Below are 21,662 nucleotides of genomic sequence, written 5' to 3' on the forward strand. Positions count from 1 at the left end.
TCAAAGCATTGGCTGATTTTCTGAGTTATATGATGGTCAAGGATCCAAGTTACTGGGAAGTACTTGAGAAGCTGCTGAAGCAGAGCCCATGGCCACAGGAGGTGCTGTTGCCACATACACATATTGGCCTTGGGATGACAGAACACCATCTGCACTAGCAGACCACATAGCCCAGGCCAAAAGGGCATTTGTTCCTGATAACTAGGCATCACATAATCTTTGTCACAACTAATATCATTACTAAGGTTGAGGAGGCAAGAAGCTCACCAGAAACTGCATTCACACCTTCTTTTCTCTGGGTAATGATATAGTTTTGTCCTCTGCCTATGACTGAGAGATGGTAGAGAACAATAATAAGTCCAGAAGGGGCTAGACTAGGCAAACAGCTGGTCTCCACAGCATCCATCACCAACTCCAGATGACTTCTTTATCAAAACCAGAACACTTCTGAGAGTAATCCTCTGCTTAGAAGATTTACATGGGACTGTTCCTTATTTCTGCCTCATATCCATTAAGTCATTACTCCAAGCAATAGCCTCCTGGTTGGGTGGTTTCCCCACTTTTTCCCACTCTAGTCTATCATTCATCTATCAACGGATCTCCCTAAAACATGGGGCTATATCATCCCCACACTGGATCAACTTCAATGGCTTCCTCTTGCCTCCAAGACCAAATATAAAATCTTTAGTCTGGTCTTTAAAACCTTCCAAAATCTGGCCCCATTCTACCTTTCCAGTCTTCTTACACAATCTGCCATCTCCTCCAGATTCTGTGATTCTGTGACAGAGGTATCATTGCTGTTCTTGACATGCAATACTCTATCTCCTGACCCCAAGTATTTTCACTGACTGTCCTCATGCCTACAATAATGTCTCTCCTCATCTTGTCTTCTAGCTGCAAATCTTAACAAAGTTCCACCTTCTGCAAGAAGCTTTTCTCAACCCCCTCAATGCTAGTGCCTTTTTTTCTGTTGATTTATCTCTAACTGACCCCTTACATATCTTCTTTGTACATAGTTATTTGCATGTTGACTCCTTGATTAGACTGAGAACTCTTTGATTGCATGGACTGTCTTTTGCCTTCCTTTGTAACTCTAATAGTTAGCACAGTACCTGGCACACAGTAGATACTGAAACCATGCTAGTTGACTAACTAACCCGAAGTATTTCTTACCAGTGGTCTTGTCTTCATTTTCTTTGGATTTCAATCCTAAATAGAGACATTATTATTGAATTAGGTTACAAAATAAATAGAAAAAAGCTATTCAATATATGAACAGAGAAAGAAATAAAGAAAATGAAAGCAAGAAAGAAAAAGGAAGGAAGGAAGGAAGGAAGAAAAGAAAGAAGGGAGGGAGGAAGGAAGAAAGGAAGGAATGGAGGGAGGAAGGAAGAAAAAAAGGAAGGAAAGAAGGAAAGATTTCTCACCAGGGAAATAGGTGTGTCTGGACTTAAGTTGTCCTGAAACAAAAAACAGATTTTCATTGCATTTCACCTGGTCTGAGTCAATGTCAAACTCAGTCAAGAACTCTCTATGAGTCCAAAGATTTTATGTTGTTCAACTGACCCAACAAAATGATGTATGAGATTAAATTAAGAAGTTGTTCAGGTACAAAGCAGAGAAATGAGCTAAGTTTCTGTTACTTAAAAATGTATCTAAGGAGATTCTACCAAAGCACATATTTATAAACTGAAACTTGTTCCCAGCTAATGGAAATCCTTAAAGACTGAGGCCCAAGTGTTATCTTTAGTATAGATAAGGTATCCATAGACCTGTCAGACTGGCCAAATCCTCTACCTCCCTAATATTCACAACTCTCAGCATCTTCTTCTTGAGGTTCCCTGAAGAAGCCTTTTTCTGATAAAGTTAAAGTGGTGCCTACATTTCTTATCCAATTATCTTTCTGACACAGTTCCTTATTCTTTTATTGTCTCCCTAAAATTTCTTTTCTTAAAACTAATCAAATATTAGCTTGAATTCTTCCCATATGTTCTGCTATCACTGGAGAAACATGAAGAGAGGGATATCTTTTGTTCCTAATATTGTTCCTGGCAGGGGAATGGGCTGTCTATATGATTGACCCAGGTCTAAGCATCCCTTCTGCATGGGCATCATAGAAATGTATAAAGCAGCCAATGGCTGAGCCCAAGATGAAAGAAGAAGGTCTGTGGAAGTCCATGTCCTCTCTGTAGGTGAGAGCAGCAGATCTGAAGAGAACCCTAGACAAGCAGCTTTGAAAGGAACTGACAGAAGATACTGAGGAGATTCCCACCAAAAGAAAATACTTTAAATTATATCTTACCAGTGCTGTCAACACAATTTTCTGTTTTCAGGCCTGAAATAAGAGAGAAAGACTTTTTATTCTTAATGTGAGAGGACAGTGGTCTAGGGGAAAGAGCACAGGACTTGGAGTCAGGAGAAATATGGGTTCAAATCCTTGTTCTGACCCTTGCTAGTTTAGTAATTACAGGCAAATTATTTCACCTCTCTGAGGGTAATAAAACCAATGGTACCTACCTCAAAGAGTTATTGTGATACTTAAACATATTAAAGGACTATATAAATTACTACATGGCATACCAGAGGATTAAAAAAAAACCTTTAGTACTAAATAAATCTGTGAGCACACAATGTTGGGGCACCAAGAGTAAACTGCTTAGTTAAGTAATTAACAGTACAGAGCCAATAACTAGGAAGCACTTTCATTTCTCATAGGCTTTTTCCTCTGTTATACAGACTATTTTTCTGAATGAATAACACTCAGAGTTTCCATTGTACAAAGTGGTCAGTATTCCTAAAGGCACACCCAGATTTGCCCTACTCTGGTTCTAGAAGGCCTCTTGGGAGCTTAGGACACACTTATGGCCAAAGTGGGCTTGCACTTCAAGATATCATAGAATTCTCTTATTGTGTGTATTATTGAAAGAACTAATGTCTCAGTGGTCATACAAAAAGGGGTATTTTGCTCCTCAGCAGGCAGCAGAGCTGCTTTGAGGGGCTCCCTGAGCTGGGGCGGGGAAGAAAGGGACTGGAAACAGACCACAAAGCTCCTTCATGTTAGACCAGAATCAGAAAGCTTAACCATGAACAAGTTCCTTAGAATGCCCCCTAAAGGTCAGTTCAACCTCTACTCTAAAGAATTTGAAGGGGTACTTAATTCATCTTGTTTTTTTGATCCACCTTCTGAAAAGAAGGATGATTTTCTGAGGCATCGTGACAAAATAATGATAATAGACAACATCAAAGATTTTCAAAGGACTGCTTCTTTGGACTTTGCCACCATGCCTCAGATGCCTTCTCATACTTTGGACACTTTGTGCCCCTCATCCCACTGATGAGGTCTTTCTGGGATCCCCTTTCTGGGGAGGAATCTAGGTTAGCCACACTTCATTATTCTCCCAGTTTTGCTTCTGATTTTGGATTTAGCCACGCTGTCCCAACAGGGGTCACTCCATTCCTTCCTTTCTGCTTCTCAGGTATCTTTAGTGGGATATCTTCTTTTAGAATGTAATCTCTTTGAGAGAATCTGTTTGTTCTTTTTTGCTTGAGATTAGCACAGTGTACACAAAATTGGTGCTTAATAAATGCTTACCTGATTTATGAGGTATTGTATAAATAAGATTATAGGTTCTGATATGGCAGGGATCTTAGAGGTCATTTGGTCTTGTTAACAATTCCATAAGGAAGGTATTATTATTATCCTCATTTTATAGATGAGGAAGCTAAATCTGAGAAAGGTCCAGGATCACATAGAAAATAAGCCAGGATTCAAACTCAGGTCTTCTTGACTCTAAATCCAACATTCTTTCCACTCTGCCATTAATTAGCCCAATGGAAAGACAATGGAATTCCAATGGATTTGGAATCGAAAGAGTAGGGTTTAAATCTTGGTTCTACAATTTACTCTCTATATGACTGGGGAAATCACTTAACCCTTCTTGGCCTCAACCTATGAAAGAAGGAATTGAATTGAATAACCTCTGAGGATCCCTCCCAGCTCTGAACCTATAATTTTTAAATGAGATAGTAAATAAATAATACCTCACCAAATAATATTGGACTGCTATTAATTCAGAATCTGTGATAATTTTACAAAGGTTGGAATGATATTTATAGGATCACAGGATTTAGCACTAGAAGGGACCTTAGAGAACTACTCATTCAGCCTTTTCCAATCTGTGGATGAAACTGGGGGTCCAAAGAGATTAACTGATTTGCTTGAGGTCATGTAGAGAAGTTAGTAATGGAGCTGGTATTTGACTGAGTAATAGAGCTAAATTCTTTGACTCTAAATTCAATGCTCTTTCCATTACATCATGCTGTTAGCATTAAAAAAATTCTAGGCAGAAAAAAAAGACATTTGGGCTACTTCAACAAAGTATTTGTAAATACTTTATATTTGAATGCTAAATGCAAGAATTAATAAATGAACCAAAGTTCCTTATTCTACTTAAAAGTAATATTGATAAAACTGCTTTATAATTAAACCGATCTTTCCAAGTCAGTACAAATTAGTAAAAAGTGTGGTATGTGAGGAGTGACATTTTCCCATTTTTTAGATAATAGAATCCAAAGTCCCCATGATTTTAATTTCTGTTTTTCTTCTGCCTCTATACTTACTATGACCAAGAGCATTCATACAGTGTATGTGCTTCCTCTTTCTGGTGGCATGCAGCATTTTCAGAAGTAGAACTGTCCTACCACTGGATTTGGGGATCTTTTTACTTTGTCGCAAATGAAAGAATCCCAGTCAAGTTTTTCATCTCTATAGCATAGCATACATATATTCATGCAATTCATTTATCCATTCACTCAATCACCATTATTAAATGCCCATTATGTGAAAAGTATTATTATCTAGCATAAAAGGATGGGGAAGGAATGGTACAAAGATAATTAAGACTTGGTTCCTGCTGTCACGGACCTTCACAACCTTTGTGAAGCCTGGACTAATCAAGCCTTTTTCAGAAGATATTCAAGGGTTACTATACAAGGTTTCCCATAACTTTTAGAGAATCCAATGCTTGGCTCTAAGCCCTCTCTGCCTTATCACCCTCTGGACTGAGTTACTGGAGAATAGAGTTACAAAAGCTATATCCCTCTTATTTTATTTTATTTTTTTTATTGACATTACATTTTATTTTTGGGGTTCATGCAGCTTCTTCTTCTTCTTTTTTCCTCTTATTTTATAAATGAGGAAACTGAGGGCCAAAGAAGAGAAATAATTTGCTCAGAGTAACATAGCTAAATAGAGACAGAATTGGTATCTACAGCCAAGTCTGAGTTCATAGGAGAGGATGCTCTGTGCCATGCCAGTGGAAGGCATTAACGCCTATATATTCTTCCCTTAGAGACTCGGGGGACAAGGCACTGAACTTGGGAGTCGGGATCTACTAGGAAGTTGACCAATGAACTTGAATACCCATTCATTTGTATATAAACCTAAAAACCACAAAAGTGACCAAACTTCTGATTCAGTCTCAGCTTTCATCTGCCTCTTCCTCACGTCTGAGACTAATCCCTGCTACATGCTGGGGTTTCAGATTGGATTTCAGACGGTCCAGTGGTTAATGCAACGCTTGACAAATAACAAGTGTTTTAATGTCTGAGGAAGGAGATTCATAAGCCTGGAAGGCTGGATAGACATCTGCTTTTGACCTCTGCTCTAGAGGATTTGCTCTTTGATTCTAAAAAAATGCTGAAAGCTTTTTATATTACTGGTAAAATTAAAATGAGATTAAAACACTGCATCAGCCACCAATATACAAGCTCTGATCACTGTAAATTGATGCTGGAGTTGAGGTCTTACCCAGAGGAATCATGATGGCTAGGTAAGAAACTTGGAGAGATGATAGGATTTAGAACTAGAAGAGATTTTAGGGATCATTTTGCAACAGGGAAAACTGAGTTCCAAGAAAAGTTAAGTGAGTACCCTTGGGTCACACAGATGGCAAAGCTTAGATTTGATCCCAAACCCGTGGACCTCAAGTCATGTATTCAAGGTGTTCCTTGAAAAAAAATCTAAGCAGATTCTATTCTATCCCTGTTCTTGGGCTTTTTTCTTTTCTTTTAAAAAGAAAAACCCTTAACTTCTGTCTTCAAATCAATATCAAATATCAGTTCTAAGGGAGAAGAGCAGTAAGGGCCAGGTAGCTGGGGTTAAGTGACTTGCTCACGGTCACACAGCTAGGAAGTGTCTGAGGCCAGATCTAATCCAGAACCTCCCATATCTCCAGGTCTGGCTCTCTATCCTCTTAGCCACCTAGCTGCCCCTTTAGGCTTTTTCAAAACAGGAGCCACAATCCCACAAGGATCCAAGGCACTGACAAGATCTTTTGGTTGAGGAGATTGGCCTCAAACCTCCTGTTTGAAGGCCTGGATCTCTGGGTTCAGCAACTTTTCTCGAAAGGGGGCTACCCTGAAGCAATCAGATGTGAATAATCAGATGAAAGCCTGTATCCAGTCCGTAGAATGCTCCTTGCCAATTCCACCTTTCTAATATCTCAGGTCTAAGAAACCCATTTTCGAGCTCCTAATTTCAGTACAAAAGGGCAGGCACATTTACCTCCAAGGTATGCACAGTCGAAATGGCTGCAGGTCTTGTTCATGCTTCTAAAGATAAAGTTGGTTTTATTCCCTTCTTGGGTCAGTTTAAAAACCTCATTCAGAGGTATTAAGATGCTTCCGTTGACGGAATCAGAGAACATTTTGGTAGAAATGCCAAAACATGTGTAGACAGTGAACAAGATTTCGGAGCCGGTTACAGGTTCAGGTTTGTCATTCCAAGAGGTAAAATGAGAAAACCTGATACCGTTATGTCCATGGGGCCCAGACAAAGCAAAATGGCTTTTGGCATATGCTACATATCTGTAGCTCTCCTCACACTCTCTGCTCAGAAGCTGCAAGGCTCTCGTGAGATAAAAGTGCAAAGCTTTGAAGTGAAAGTTGTAGATATATTCATCTCGAGACAGGCCGGCTCTCTCGACGGCAGAGTTGAACTCTCGGTAAAAGGGAGTTTGCCTTTGAGCATGTGAAGTGTATACCATGAGTGCCGTGCCATGGTTATCCAGGAAGCCTGGCGGGAGCAACAATTGCGGCTTCTTTAATTCCCAATGGTATGCTCCTCCTGTCCACACAGAATCGAAGTGCTTATGATTACTTTTTTCCTCAATGAGCAGCTTGGGAACAAATTTGGTCTCCATTCTTCTAGCACACTTCAGGTATTGGTCATCAAAAGTATTGGGAGACATACTTAACACATCACCCTTAACCTAAAAGAGGAAAGAAAATATACAGACTGTGGAAAGGACGGACATCATACATATCATTTACTTTCCTGTCTGCTATCCCTCACAAAAGGCCAATATGACAACGTTTCCCATACATTCCCCTTCACAGAATGTTTTTGTACAATGGAAAATGCCATTGGTTAGTCAATCAACGATCCTTTAAGCACTTTCTATGTGTCAGGCACTGTTCTAAGGACTAGACATACAAAGGAAGGTAAAACTGATGCTCGGCCTACCTGAATTTAATTTCTATAAGATATATACAGAGCATATGGAGGGCAATCTGAGAAGGGAAGGCATTTGCAGCTGTAGGGCCTGGGAAAGCCCTGCATGGGATGGCATCTGAGCTGAGTCTTGAAGGAAGCCAGGGAAGGTACCAGGTGGAGGTGCGGGAAAGCCAAAGCAGAGGCACAGAGATAGGGAGATGGAGTGTCCTGGGCCAGGAACTGCACCTCGGTCAGTACAGCTGGATCAGAGAGTATGTGGAGAGAGGACAGTGTTAAAGACTGGAAAGGTATAAAGAGTTTGAAATACCAAAGAGGTGTCTCTATTTGATCCTGGAGGTACTAGGGGCTAACGGAGCTCACTGAGCAGGGGGCGACATGGTCACACCTACGCTTTGGAAAATCACCTTGGCAGCTAGTAGAGGATAGGCTGCAAGTAGGGAAAGGCTTGAGGCAAGGAATCCAGTTAGAGGGCTAGTCCAGCAGAAACATAATGTGGGCCTAAACGAGGGTGGCCTGCGGGAATGGAGAGAAGAGAAATATGAAAAAGTGCCAGTAATTTAGAAATGCGGGGTGAGTGAGAATGAGGTATAGAGGTGACACTAAGGTTTTGAACCTGCTTTCCTGAAAGGATGATGGTAACCAGTGTAATAGGGAATTACAGAAGGCAAGGTTTTGGAGAGAAAATGATCTGTTTTGAACATGTTCATTCAGTTTGAGATGTCTATGGGACACCAGTGTGAGATATAAAAAAAGTCATTTAATGATGCAGAACTAACTGAACCTCAAGGAGAGAAATTAAAGACGAGATAACTAGATGAGGTGATAATTAAATTCATGGAAGCTGATCAAATCATTAAGAGAAATACTACTGAGTAAAAGAGGGTCCTTGAAGGACACCCACTGTTTAGGGGGCATGACATATCTGAAGAATTAGCAATGGAGACTGAGAAGGAATGGCCAGACAGATAGTAAGAGAACCAGAAGAAAGCAGTATCAGAAAAATCTAAAGAAGACAATGTATTCAGGAGAAGACTATAACTGACTCTGTTGATGAAAGAAAAAAAAGGGAAAAGGACCTATTTGAATAAAAATATTTATTGTAGCTCTTTTTATGGTAGCAAAGAATTGGAAATTGAGAGAGTACTCATCAACTGGGGAATGGCTGAACAAGTTGTTGCAAATGTTAGTGATGAAATGTTACTAACATGCTATAAGAAATGAGAAGCAGGGTGATTTCAGAAAAATCTGAACAGACTTATGAACTGATTCAAAGTGAAGTGAGCAGAATCAGAAGAATATAGTGACAGCAATATTTCTTGATGAACAATTGTGAATGACCTAGTTATTCTCAGCAATACAGTGCTCTAAAATAATCCTAGAGACTCATGATAAAGAATTTCATCTGTCTTCTGAGAAAAAAATTGGAGTCTGAATGCAGACAAAAACATATTTTCTTTTCTTTTTTTCTTTTTCCAGTTGAGAACTCTTCCACAAAATTACCAACATGGAAGAAAGTTTTACATGACTACACATGTAAAATCTGTATCAGACTGCTTGCCATCTCAGGGAGGGGGAGGACAGGGAGGGAGGGTCAGAAGAAGGGAGAGAATCTGGAACTTAAAACTGAACAAAAATGAATATTAAAAAGGTTCCAGAGTGGTCAAAAAGGATCAGGACTCAGAAAAGATCATTGTATCTTATGATTAAGAGATCACTGATACTCTGGAGAGGGTAGTTTCAGATGAATGATGAGGTTAGAAACTAGACTGAAGAGGATTTAGAAGAGACTGTTGGGGAAGTAGAAGTACCTAGTATACATAACTCTCTTAAGGGATTTAGTTGAGAAGGGGAGGAGAAATGTAGAACAATAACTAACAGGGATGCTAGGATCAAGTAAGAATTGAGTTTTGTTTATTTTTAAATAATGGAGAGACTTGGGCACAGTAGGGACAATATGCTGGAGAAGTCAGGAGGAAATGGGATCAAAGGTGCATGCAGAGGTATTGATTTTGGCAAAGAAAAGGACTCCTTCTTTATCCAGGATCACAATCAAGGTTCCACTGATGATTGAATAGCAGAGTATATGCATGTTCAATGCATATTCAATTCAATTAAAAAAATTTATTAAGTACCCACTACATACAAAGTATTGAGAAAAGTGCTACAGATACTATAAAAACTAAACAGTCCGAACTCTCAAGGAATTTGACATTCTGTTATCATATATGTTAATATATACACTGGTAAGTAAATACAAGATGATCTGAAAAAAAGAGAAAGAAGATTAATATCTGTTGAGATTAAGAAATGTCTCATAAAAGAAATGGGGCTTGAATTGAGCCTTGAAGGAAGTTAGGGATTATAGGAGTTGATGCTCATTTTAGGTATGGGAGACAGCCTGTGTAAACCATATGGTAGAGAGTTAGGGCACATTTTGTTTTTTCTTGAGTTACCCACACCGTTTCTATTGAGACTCTTAAAGCCATATAATACTTCTCTTCCTATATCATCAACCATCCTGGGGACCACATCACAGGTGAAATTCTCAATGCCCCATCTCTAGCTGATATTGAAGAGATGGTGTTGGGAATGTTGTGTATAATCAAAAGAGCAATGGGCTTGGAGTCAGAAGTTCTGTGTTTGAATATATTTTTCCTTACAAAGCATTAAGTAGAAGAAAGTCTGGATTCATAGGTCAGATACATATATGGGAACTTGGTTATTCTACTTACTGGCTACATGACTTTAAGCGACACACATAACCTTCTTGGGGCTTGTTTCTTCATCTATAAAAGAAGGGGGATGGTCTGGATTGGAGATGTTGAACCCACAACCTATTCCTGAGTGCAGACCAAACCAGATTAAAATGTAATTGGGAAATATTTAACAAACTAAATAAAAATGTAAGAAACATGGATAAGAAGTCAATATGTGACCCACAGGGATCCTTATTTAGTGAAAATTCATTTCACTACTTTTCAAAAAGTTCTCTTGCATACAAGAGATGGCTTGGGGGTAGGAGGCTGTAGGCTGCAAGTTACTAGTAAGAAAAGGGAGGAACTCCTATAAAGCAGGATGTTTGTGGTAAAAGCATTTCAATTATGCTCATAATGATAAAAACTTATATATACAATGTATGTATACATATATACACACATAATAATATATTCAATGTATCTACAATGTATACATACTAGTTCTTATAAATGTATACACTTTTATAAATTTTCAGACAGATGTCATATATGTAATTTTGTATTCACAACAATATGTGTGAATTAGGTAGGGTCCCCCCACCCCCCATTTTACAGATTGTGAAACTGTGGCTCAGTGAGTTTACTAAAGTCATAAAACTAATTAGTGCTGGATCTAGGACTAAGAAATCCTGATTACCATATTCTGAGCCTTTGAAGTCATCAGGGCATAGGAGTCACCTCTGTCCTATTCTTCCCTGTGAAGCAATAACTAACAAAATAAGCAGGCTGCAGTATGTATGTACATATTTCTGGGTTCCTTGTCAGACCCACACATAGGACTGAGCTCTGGCAAGACCAAATGACCCCCATTTCTTACCCCACAAATGGGATTTCCCTGTGACTTGAAGAAAGTACAAGTAAGATATGACATCAGCAGAACTTGGGTAGATTTACCTGGTTTAACCATTCAGCCTGAAGCATAATGGAAGCCACACTCCTATCTACAAAAATTATAACTGTGCTAATTTAAGAGTTCACTTGTTTTGGCTGGAGGCTACAGCTGATGGTATGTTCAGAACAGAGAGTCCCTTGAATGGTGACAGTCAGTCACACACACTCAACAAGAACTGGAGGGAATGAGAGCTAACGATCAGATAAAAAAAGCTTGGGTCAATAGCCTCAAAAATATGAAAGAAACCAACTGCTTAATAATTGGAGCTCACATTTACAGAACGCTTTAAATAACTTGAGGGGATGAATTGTCAAGTGGTATTAGCCCCACTTTACAGAATAGTAAACTGAGATACCGAGAAGCAAAATATGGTGAAGTCACTGCTCTTAGGCAGTTAGTAAATGTCAGAATGAGGATTCCAGACTAGATTCCCCTGATACAAAGTTCTGAGGTCATTTGTTTTGTTTTGTTTTGTTTTTAATAAAAATACTACATTTTCTCTACTTGGTAAAATTCAATACCTCATTTATTTCTCTCCTCTTCTTATCTCCAGACCATTCCTCTTCCCCTCTCCTTAAGTGGCTCAAGAAAGGTTATCTATTCCAATAATCAATCACCATATCCAAATCCCTCACCCCTAGCAGTATTTGTTCACTTTACCTGAAAAATCTCCATCAGAATCACAGCTGCCAACATCACAGGGACCATTTCAAGGTAGTTCATCTTCATTTTTTACTTCTGAATAAAGTAAAGCAAATTCACTTTAGTGGTCAGGTTTTTAAAAGGGAATATTACAAGGTAAATGTAAATGTAGGAAATGGAACATTTCTATTTGTGATGGGAATAAAAATCTGAGCAACTGGGTTAGTAGTGATCCATCTAGGAGATGGAAGAAAATGTATTTTGTGGGCTGTAGAAGCTTTATAGTAATAACCCTTTAAAAAATAGGTAACAGCATTCTGAAAATCATGCTTCCTTAGCTTCTTATGAAAGCAGGGAGGGCTGTGAGATTTTGGATCAGTCCCTTATACACTGATCTGAAAGATTTTTGTTGAAGAAACTAGGTAGGAATGAAGAAATAGTCAAAAAATGTGCTGCTTAAATATTCGTCTCATTTCCCGGTCAGACAAAATGACTAAAAATATTAAGAAGAATTTTATATATTGATTAATAGCTTTTGTTTTTTTTAGGAATATACCTAACAGATATTCCAAAATGTATGTCCTATAGACACCTCAAATTTCATCTTGCTGAAAAAGAACCACTATCTTTACCACTCTTTTTAACTTCCCTCTTTCTGTAGAGAACACCCCCATATTTTCAATGACACAGGTTCAGAACTTCAGTCGCTCTCCACACTCTTCCTCAGCCTTCCTTCAACCTATCAGCTACTAAATTATGTTAATTCTACATTAATCAACCAATTTCACTAAGCATTTAACACCTCCTACAGACCAGGCACTAAGCTGGGTGCTAGGGTACACATGCATAATGAATCAAAATACATGGAAAGGCAGCAGGTAAGCATATAAAGAGAAGTGGTGCAAATATATTCAAGGTAATTTGAGAGGAAAGACATTGATAGTTGGGGGTGTGGGGATGGGGCCAAGTGTATTAGGAAAGGTATGAAGATGATGGTATTTGAACCATATCCCGAAGGAAGAAAGAAATTCTATTAGGCAGCCTACTGGAGAAAGGCGGGGATGACTACACACACACACACACACACACACACACACACACACACACACACACACACGTAGGATCCAACCATGGGCAACTAATTTCTCTACTTACTCTAGTCTATCAGTTTATATGAAATGTGTTTTATTATTATATAGAGATCCTATGTGAGTCTTAATATGTGGACTCCCAAATTCTTTATATATTCTATAGTTAGTCTAAATGGAATTTCTCTATCTTTTCCTGCTTGATTTTGTTCAGCATATACAATAATGATAATAATTTAATTGGATTTATTTAATAATCTTTCAACTTCAGCTACTTTACTGAAGTTATTATTTCAATTCATTTTATTTAAATCTTTAGGATTTCCTAAATGCATCATAGCATCATCTGAAAAAAAGTGATAATTTTGTTGCTTCTTTATCTTTACATATTCCCTTACTTTCTTTTTTAACTTAGTTCAATAGCTAGGATTTCAAGAACTAGAGCAAATAATAGTGGCAGTAGTGAAAATCTGTGCTTTACCTCTAATCTTTTTAAAAAGGTCTTTAGTTTTATGCATATCATATATAATGCTGTCTTTTGGTAAGACTACTTGCCACACTGAGAAAAGACCCATTCATTTCTGTTTTTTTTAAAAATATTTTTATAAGAAATAGATAATGTACTCTGTCAAAAGCTTTTTGAAATATAATCATATAATTTTTATTATTTTTGCTAATAATATGGTCTATTATGTTGATGTTGATGAGTTTTCCTGATTTTGAAGCAACTCTGCATTTCTCATATAAATCCAATCTCATATGCTATTTAAAAATTTGTTGCTATAGTCCATTTGTTAATATTTCATCTACTATTTTCATGTTAATATTCAGTAGAGATTTCTTTTTCTCCTTTGCCTCCCCCTGGTTTTGCTATCAAAACTATATTTATATCACTTGCGATTTGGTGGTATCTCTTCTTTTTCTAGTTTTGCAAACCATTTTTCTAATATTGAAACTAATTGTTTTTTGAATTTTTAAAAGAATGCATCTATTCATCCATCTGGTACTGGGGTTTTTCTTTATCAATTAATTTACAGTTGGTTCAATATCTTTTTCTGAAATTGGACTATTTAAATTTTCTTTTAATCTGGGAATTTTATAATATAAACATTTGTCTATTTCATTTACTATTGGTTTTGTTGGCATTTAATTGAGCAAAATTCTGATAATTTTTTCTTATGTGAAATTAGCAATTTGCTTTTCCTATCTCTTTTAAACACAAATTAACAAATAGTATACATAATATATAAGACTTCTCCCCCCTCTCCCCACCATTATAGTCTTCTACCCTCCAACCCCTTGGTTTTTGCCCTACCCCCCCTTCCTTGTTTCCTTTTACTTTTCTGCTCTCTTCAAAATCCAATTTGGTTTGCATGTGACCATTCTCTTCATGCCTTTAACAGGAAGACCTGAGTTCAAATGTCACCTTAGACATATATTAGCTCTGTGATCCTGGACAAAGTCTGCTTCAATTTTCTCAACTATAAAATGAGTGTCATAATAGTACCTAATTCAACAAGATTTTTGTGAGCTTCAAATGAAATATTTGTAAAATGCTTGGCACATAGTGAATACTTAATAACTGCTTGTTCCCTTCCTTTCCCGCCCTTTTGTAATTCCTCCTTTCCCCCCTCCCCCAGTGTTATATTCTTGTAGGGTAAATTATTCTTTATTGTGAACCTTTATCTTTTGGAAATATCTCCAAATGCCCTTTCCTTTGCATAGTTGCAGCATAGTCTTCTGTGATCTTAACTTGCTACTTGATCTCTTTCTGGATGCTTCTGGTTGTTTTTTTGTTTGTTTTGTTTGTTTTGTTTTGTTTTGTTTTGTTTTTTTTACTTTGACTTTGAGGCTCTGGATTCTTAGAAGTTTTTGTTTTGGTATTTCATTCAGGAGTTATATTATTTCTATTTACCTTTTCCCCTGTAGTGCTATTAAATCTTGGCAATTTTCATTTATGATTCTTGAAAAATGGTATCCAAGCTTTTGGGGAAGGTTTTTTTTAACCTTTTAGGGAGCCTAATAATTCTTTTTTCTCCCCTTCAGTAATATTTTATTATATTCCCCCCAATTATATGGGGAACAATTTTTAACATTTATTTTTTGACATTTTGGAGTGCCATAATTCTAAAATGATCTCTCTCATTATTGCTCTCCAGGTTAGTTGCTTTTGATAGTAGATCTTACATTTTTCTCTCATTCTAATCTTTTAATTTTATTCTGATATTTCTTATAGTATCATGGAGTTATAGATTTGTTTGATCCATTCTAATTTTCCAGGAATTCATTACTATGAGGCAGGCCCCCACTCCCAACCCACCTTGAGTTCATTACTAGAAAGGCAGAGGGACTCAGGCAAAGGTGCTTCCTTCCTCCTCTCCACTGCACCTGATGTTCACATCACCCACTTCCCTGCCCAGTAGCCCAGTGGGAGAACTTTTTTCCTCCCCTGTGTGGAGTAAGGGTGGGGCGGGGCAAGCCCAGCACTTGGTGGGGGGGGGGGGTAGGACATGGCACAAGGTCTCTAAAAGATTCACCATCACTGCTTTAAGCCATTGATTTGTCTTTCCAATTCTTTATTCTTGAAACATTCTAATACTCCTGGTACTTCATTTCACTACTATCCTCTGTCCTTTGATTGGAGAGGGGAGCCAAGAACTCTTATTTCACTTATAATATCATTTTTTAATATTTCATTTAATTTCATTTCTTCTCATACTCTTGAAGTATCTGTGGCCATGCCATTTTTTTTCCCCTCTGAGGTTCTCTTTGTAATTGTTTTGGACTTCTCTTTTTCTGGGTTTGTCTTTTAGACATTTAAGAGATCCAAATTTCTTCAGAATATTCAGTCTCTTCTCTTTACTCATATATTCTGTCACAGTTCCAGGTGTCAGACTTTGATCAAGGTCAGGCTCTGCCTCTTCCTATACTCCTGGATGAGGTGGTTGCCCCTGTTTGGTACTGACCTTTATTTTCTGGGTTTCTGCTGCTGTTTTTTTTAACTGGTATGTCTGTGCTCAGAGCACTGGCAGATTTTAGGCCTCCATCCCAATTCCTAGATCTAAGGGTCTTCAGGGCCTTCTGGAGCATTTCAGTGCTCTTTAGGCATGCCAGGATAAGAACTGTAGTTCTAGACCAAAGAACATGGGTTATCCAACCTTCTGAGAGCTTTCTCCCCCAAGTACTCCAGGATTTCTACTTCTGGGTATGAGATCTTCAGATGCCCCTGGAACATCTGTGGTCTGTGTGCTGGTAGGCTTCCAGTTTGTTTCAGGTCAGTTCTTCCTATTGTCTAAAGGGTTCTGACTGTCTTTTTGTGTAGTCTGAGCTTGATTATGGCACTTTAGCTATCTTAATGATCATTATTCAGTCTGATGCTCCTTTCTGATTTTTATTAGATTATATATGGGAGACCTGGGCTCCTTTGCAACAGCTATTTAAACCAATAGTCCTACTTTTCTTATTTGTTATTAAGTAGTTGGAATTCTTTTTGCTAGCTAGATGAATCTGATTGTTTCAAGCACTAATGAGCATATTAATATACAAGAGGGCTATAGCAGGCTGGACCAGTATTTGGTTATTGGCATAGAAACATAGGGTTCAAACAGGCCATATTTTCTCCTGGCTGAGGGCTGAGCCAAAGTGAAAAAGATTATCTTCTGGTTTTGACTTATTATTAATTTTTTTTAAATTTCCCAAAAGGCAGAACCAAACCAAATCCTTCTTTTGCCCTATGATAAAATTGTGCAGGAGCCATTTCTGAAACGACTAGTTTCAATACACGTGGCCCCAGCTACTCCTTTACCCCATACTCCACAAAAGTACAGACAAAGTTCTTGCTGAGGTGAAGTTTGGAGTAGAGATTATTGAGGGGGATCTGTAGAATGGGAGCAGGGAAAGTGTCTCTAGACTTGACTGTCAATACCCACAATAGCTATGGAAGGGAGTAAATACTTTTCCTAAAGGATCAGGAGAAAGCCAGTGAAGATACTCTTAAAAGGAAAATTCGATGGTTGGGAGGCAATAAAAAGAGAAAGTTAAAAAGCAGCCTATTAACAAACTAAGGCAGAATAAAAAACAAACAAACAAACAAACAAACAAACAAACAAACAAATAAACACCAAGGCCTTCAAAAGCACTGGTGGGCTGGCTGCTGGGCTGACCTGGGATTCAAACTGGGCACTGCTTTTATAGACAAGAATAAGCATCTTCCATAGATGGGCAAAAGTATTTTGAATGGATCACACAATGGTGAAGAGGTATGTAAAGTGTTGCCTCAGCTACTCCCTAAGATTGGTCCACAATTCCAACAGAGATGTCGGGAAAGTGAGCACGCATGGCAGCGGCTGCCAGGTACTGTTTATGAGGGGATAGAATTAGCACAAAGGAGATATGATTAGCACTGATGGAACTGCCCTCTCCTGCAAGATGACTCCACTCCATCCCACCCCTGTTAGACTGGCTGCATGTAGTCGAAGTGAAGCCAGGTTAAAACATGGGGTCACTTCAGAATGACTGATTTGACACAATATTTTTATCAAAGGTCAGAAGTAACAGGGAAAAGTTATTCTCATCTTTGATTCAGTGATTATACTGAAGAAGAAATAGAGGTGAATTACAGTGATAAGAAAACAAAGTAATACAAGAAAGCAAATTATATGTCCTCACATTTGATAAGATCATCGTGTGTCATCAACATAAGAACAGCTAACATTCATGTAGCCCTTTTCATACACTGGAAACGGCTAAGTGGCTCAATGTAGATAGCTTTTGGGTCTGGAATCAGAAAGAACTGAATTTAACTCCAGCTTCCGATACTCACTAGCTATGATGCCTTTGGGCAAGTCATTCAACCTTGTTTGCCTCAGTTTCTTCATTTGTAAAGTGAGCTGGAGAAGGGATAGCAAGCCACTCCAGTATCTCTGCCAAGAATATCCCAAAGGGGGTTAGGAAGAGTTGGACATGACTGAATAACAACAAAATTACATGCACCATTTCATTTGGACCCTCATTACAACCCCTGAAGATATTATTGGTCTTATTCCTATGTTTGCAGCTGGAAATGATGCTCAGAGATATTATATGGCATATAGTCACAGAGCTAAAAAAAGTATCGTTATCATAATTTGAACCCAGGTTTCTCCTTACTCCAGACCCAGAGCTCTCTTCATTATACCATTTCTTCTCTCCTCATCTATAATTACAGCAAAATGCAAATATTGATCACAATGGTTGTCATCAGTGGAGATAAGCACTGGACGTTTGGTTTGGGACAGGGAACTTTCTACCAGTACAGGTTAATGCCATCTCTCCAACTTTGTCTTAAGAGAGTTGCAGAGAAGAACACTGCCCAGTCACATAGCTAGTAAGTGCCAGAGTCAATGAGAGGAAGAGAGAGAGAGAGAGAGAGAGAGAGAGAGAGAGAGAGAGAGAATTAGAATTAGAGACACCTCTATTTCTTCTTCAGTATAATCACTGAATCAAAGATGAGAATAACTTTTCCCTGTTACTTCTGACCTTTGATAAAATCCTTTCATTTTACAGATAAGGAGTAGATTCCCATCCCATCCCAGGTTAAATGATTTGATATGGTTTAAATAGCTAGTGTCTGTGGTAGAATTTGAACCTTCTTTTCCCTAACGCTAAGCCCATTACTTTTCCCACTAAGTCATATTATCTCTAGACATGGAGCCAGATTGTAGACAGCTTGGAGTGCCTGGGTGAGGTGGTTCTATTTTATTGAAGAAACAGACATTGCAATTGCTTCAGGAGGGGAGCAACATGTTCAGACTATCATCTTGGCAGATCTGTGAAAGGCTAGAAAGAGGAGACTCAGCCTGGAAGCAAGGGGATTAGAAGGCTATTGTAATTTAGGTGAGAGATGATGTGGATTCAAAGTGAAGTGTGAGATGGAGAGGAGACACATGTCTGGGGTGTTAGGGAGACAGAATTCATAAAATTCTGGAATGCAGAAAGAGAGAGACAGAGACAGAGAGACAGAGAGAGAGAGAGAAAGAAGAGAGAGAGAGAGAGAGAGAGAGAGAGAGAGAGAGAGAGAGAGAGAGAGAGAGAGAGAGAGAGAGAGAGAGAAGTGTTGAAAACAGCTCTTAGTTTATGACTTGGGGCAATTACCAGAATCAACAATTAAAATTCTCACCAGAATTAGAGAAATTTGGTGAAGGGATGGATTTAAGGGAAAATTCAATAAGTTCTCTTTTAGACATTTTGAGCTTGAGCTTTCTAGTAGGCATTAGACAATGCCATAAATAAATAAAGGCTTACAAGCAAAATGTTAGAGAGTGTAAGAAAAGTCTTTAATGATAAAGAGAAAAATATTAACGAAGGCTTCCTGGAAAAGGTGGCCTTTGAATTGGGTACTGATCCTCAACTATCCATGCAGGGAATGAAAAATTGTTCTTTTATAGTCTCTGCAAACTGGAGTCAGTCCCTTTGGGTGACAAGGACTTGTTGGTAATTGTGGTAATAGAATGGTTGTGGTAAGAGGGAGGTTACCCAGGAAAAAAACCATTCCAAATCTAAGGAAAGCCTCAGGAAAAAGACAAGCCTTTACTCTCTGCCTATGGCTGGGGATGCATATCACATAAAAAAAACCTGTAATTAGCCTACAATGTCATATAGCTCTATTTACTGCCCAATACTTAATCCTGTGTTTACAAAATTGAAAAAAGGTAAACTGGATACTTAAAAACATTCTCACGTAGGCTAAGTCCATTGTGCTATTAACTATTCAATGAAAGGTACTGAGGCAACTGCTCTACATTTCTCTTTGTACATTTTCCAAAGTAATAACAGAGTAATTCATTTCTGCCTTAACTCATGCCCTGACAGCCAGTGATAAGAATGAGAAGTCATATAGGATATTGGAAAGTTTTGTGGTCAGAGGACATATATGCAAAGCCTGACTTTGCCACTGACTTTGGGAAAATAAATTTTTCTATTTGCAAACTAAAGATGATAATATTTGTACTACCTGCCTCAAAGCATTGTGAAAAACAGACAATACCATACATGTAAAGTGCTTTAATAATCATAAATGTCAGCTAATTTTAATGATAAGAATAAAGAGACCAAAAGTTCCAGGAGACTAGTATTACCAATTCCACCATATGCACCTACGCATTTTCATCTCACTTTAATAGTTTCACCAAGTCTATGAAAACATAACTGAAAGCCTGACTTAATGGATCACTTTTTAAAAAAAGTTTCCTTGACTTGGAAGCAGCCCCAAGGTAATAATGATAGCTAACACTGCCATAATGGGTGTTTAAGGGATTGCAAACTATATTATCCTACTGTATTGTCTCAGTTGGTTCTCAAGAAAATCTTAAAAAGGATACTTTAAACGTTTTAACATATTTATTTTACAGTTGAGGAAAAGAAGTGGTTTTCCCAGAGACTATCACACAGATAATTATTATTTGAGGCAGATATGAAGTCTCTCATGCCGAGATATGTAAGATTTGAGAGTGACAGCTAGGAGCAGACTTACCAATCACGTAGAGCAAACTTCTTATTTCATATAGGAGGAAACAAGGGTCCTGAAGTAGTTAAATGACACTTTGGTTCACTTAGTGAAGAAGGGGCAGAGTTAGAATCCAAACCCAGATTTTTTGACTCCAAACCCAGCACTCCTTCCTTTTTACTCAGATTTGTGCTAAGATACTCCTAAAAAATTCCCACCTCCTAGGCTTTAGTGTAAAGAATTTTAAAAGTTTACCTTTGCTTTTTTGCCTTTTGGGGAAGGATGACTGGTTCTAAGTCCCCAATTGCTTCCCCAATTCTTCCAGCTAGAGACTGGCCTTCCAGGGTGGGGTGAGACTTTGTTGACAGTGATAACTGAGACGGGTAGTACTTTTCTTTTTATAGATGACCCCCAAACAGCTTGGCAATGACAAATGACCCTTGCTTGGCTACTGCTATTTATACTGGTGCTCCTCCCTATGCCTTCAATTACTGTTAGAGGCCCATTATGTTTCCAAGCCACTTAAGAGTTCTCATACCACATTGGCATACTCTCTGAATGGATAACTTCCTTCCCTGCTCTTTGGATTATGAGATGTGGTCATATAGAATGGAACTAAATCTAGCTGGATGCTTTATGTAACTAAAAGGCCCTGACCCTCTAACACTGACTAGCAGTTCATATCTCATATGAAATAAAAACGTCCATCGCTAATCTTTTGCAATGCTTATAACATAGACTGTCCCCTATCCCTGGAATGCATCCTCAGAGACTCTTCCTGATCCCCCATCTTGTTGCTAGTGCCTCCTCAATGAAATCATACATGTACATGTTTAGGGATAAGATCACATTTTTCAATTCTGATGAAGGAAATGGTTTGTTTTCAAGAAACTATTAAAGGGGACAGTTAGAGAAAAGAGAGGTTCTAATCTGGCCTCCAAAACTTCCTGGCTGTGTAACCCTGGGCAAATCACTTAACTCCTGTTGCCTAGCCTTTACTGTTCTTTGGTCTTGGAGGGAGAAAGAAAGAAAGAAAGAAAGAAAGAAAGAAAGAAAGAGAAAGAAAGGAGGGAAGGAGGGAAGGAAGGAAGAGGAGGGGAGGGAAAGGAAGGAAAGGGAAAAGAAGGGAAAGGAAGGGAAAGGAAAGGAAGAAAAGGAAAGGAAAGGAAAGGAAAGGAAAGGAAAGGAAAGGAAAGGAAAGGAAAGGAAAGGAAAGGAAAGGAAGAAGGGAAGGAAGAAGGGAAGGAGGGAGGGCGTGCTAGAAAAGGGGCAGGTCAATGGGGAA

At 38.3% G+C, this 21,662-nt stretch overlaps 1 protein-coding gene across 2 annotated transcripts in view; it reads right to left on the minus strand.

Annotated features, from left to right (window-relative positions):
• The window catches only part of ART3 (ADP-ribosyltransferase 3 (inactive)), a 32,916-nt gene extending 12,184 nt beyond the window's left edge, over positions 1–20,732 (minus strand). The window contains exons 1-6 of one of the 2 annotated variants that reach the window (XM_044682185.1): positions 20,633–20,732; positions 11,825–11,902; positions 6,566–7,271; positions 2,303–2,335; positions 1,428–1,460; positions 1,174–1,209 (exon numbers count right to left, since the gene is read on the minus strand). In XM_044682185.1, the coding sequence (XP_044538120.1) occupies positions 1,174–1,209; positions 1,428–1,460; positions 2,303–2,335; positions 6,566–7,271; positions 11,825–11,893 (877 nt within the window). In that variant the 5' untranslated portion in view covers positions 11,894–11,902; positions 20,633–20,732. The remainder of the gene's footprint in view (positions 1–1,173; positions 1,210–1,427; positions 1,461–2,302; positions 2,336–6,565; positions 7,272–11,824; positions 11,903–20,632) is intronic. The other variant, XM_044682186.1, reaches the window with a different exon arrangement.
• Between the last annotated feature and the right edge of the window lie 930 nt (positions 20,733–21,662).

Source organism: Gracilinanus agilis, chromosome 6 (genome assembly GCF_016433145.1).
Source record: "Gracilinanus agilis isolate LMUSP501 chromosome 6, AgileGrace, whole genome shotgun sequence".
NCBI classification, from domain to species: domain Eukaryota; kingdom Metazoa; phylum Chordata; class Mammalia; order Didelphimorphia; family Didelphidae; genus Gracilinanus; species Gracilinanus agilis.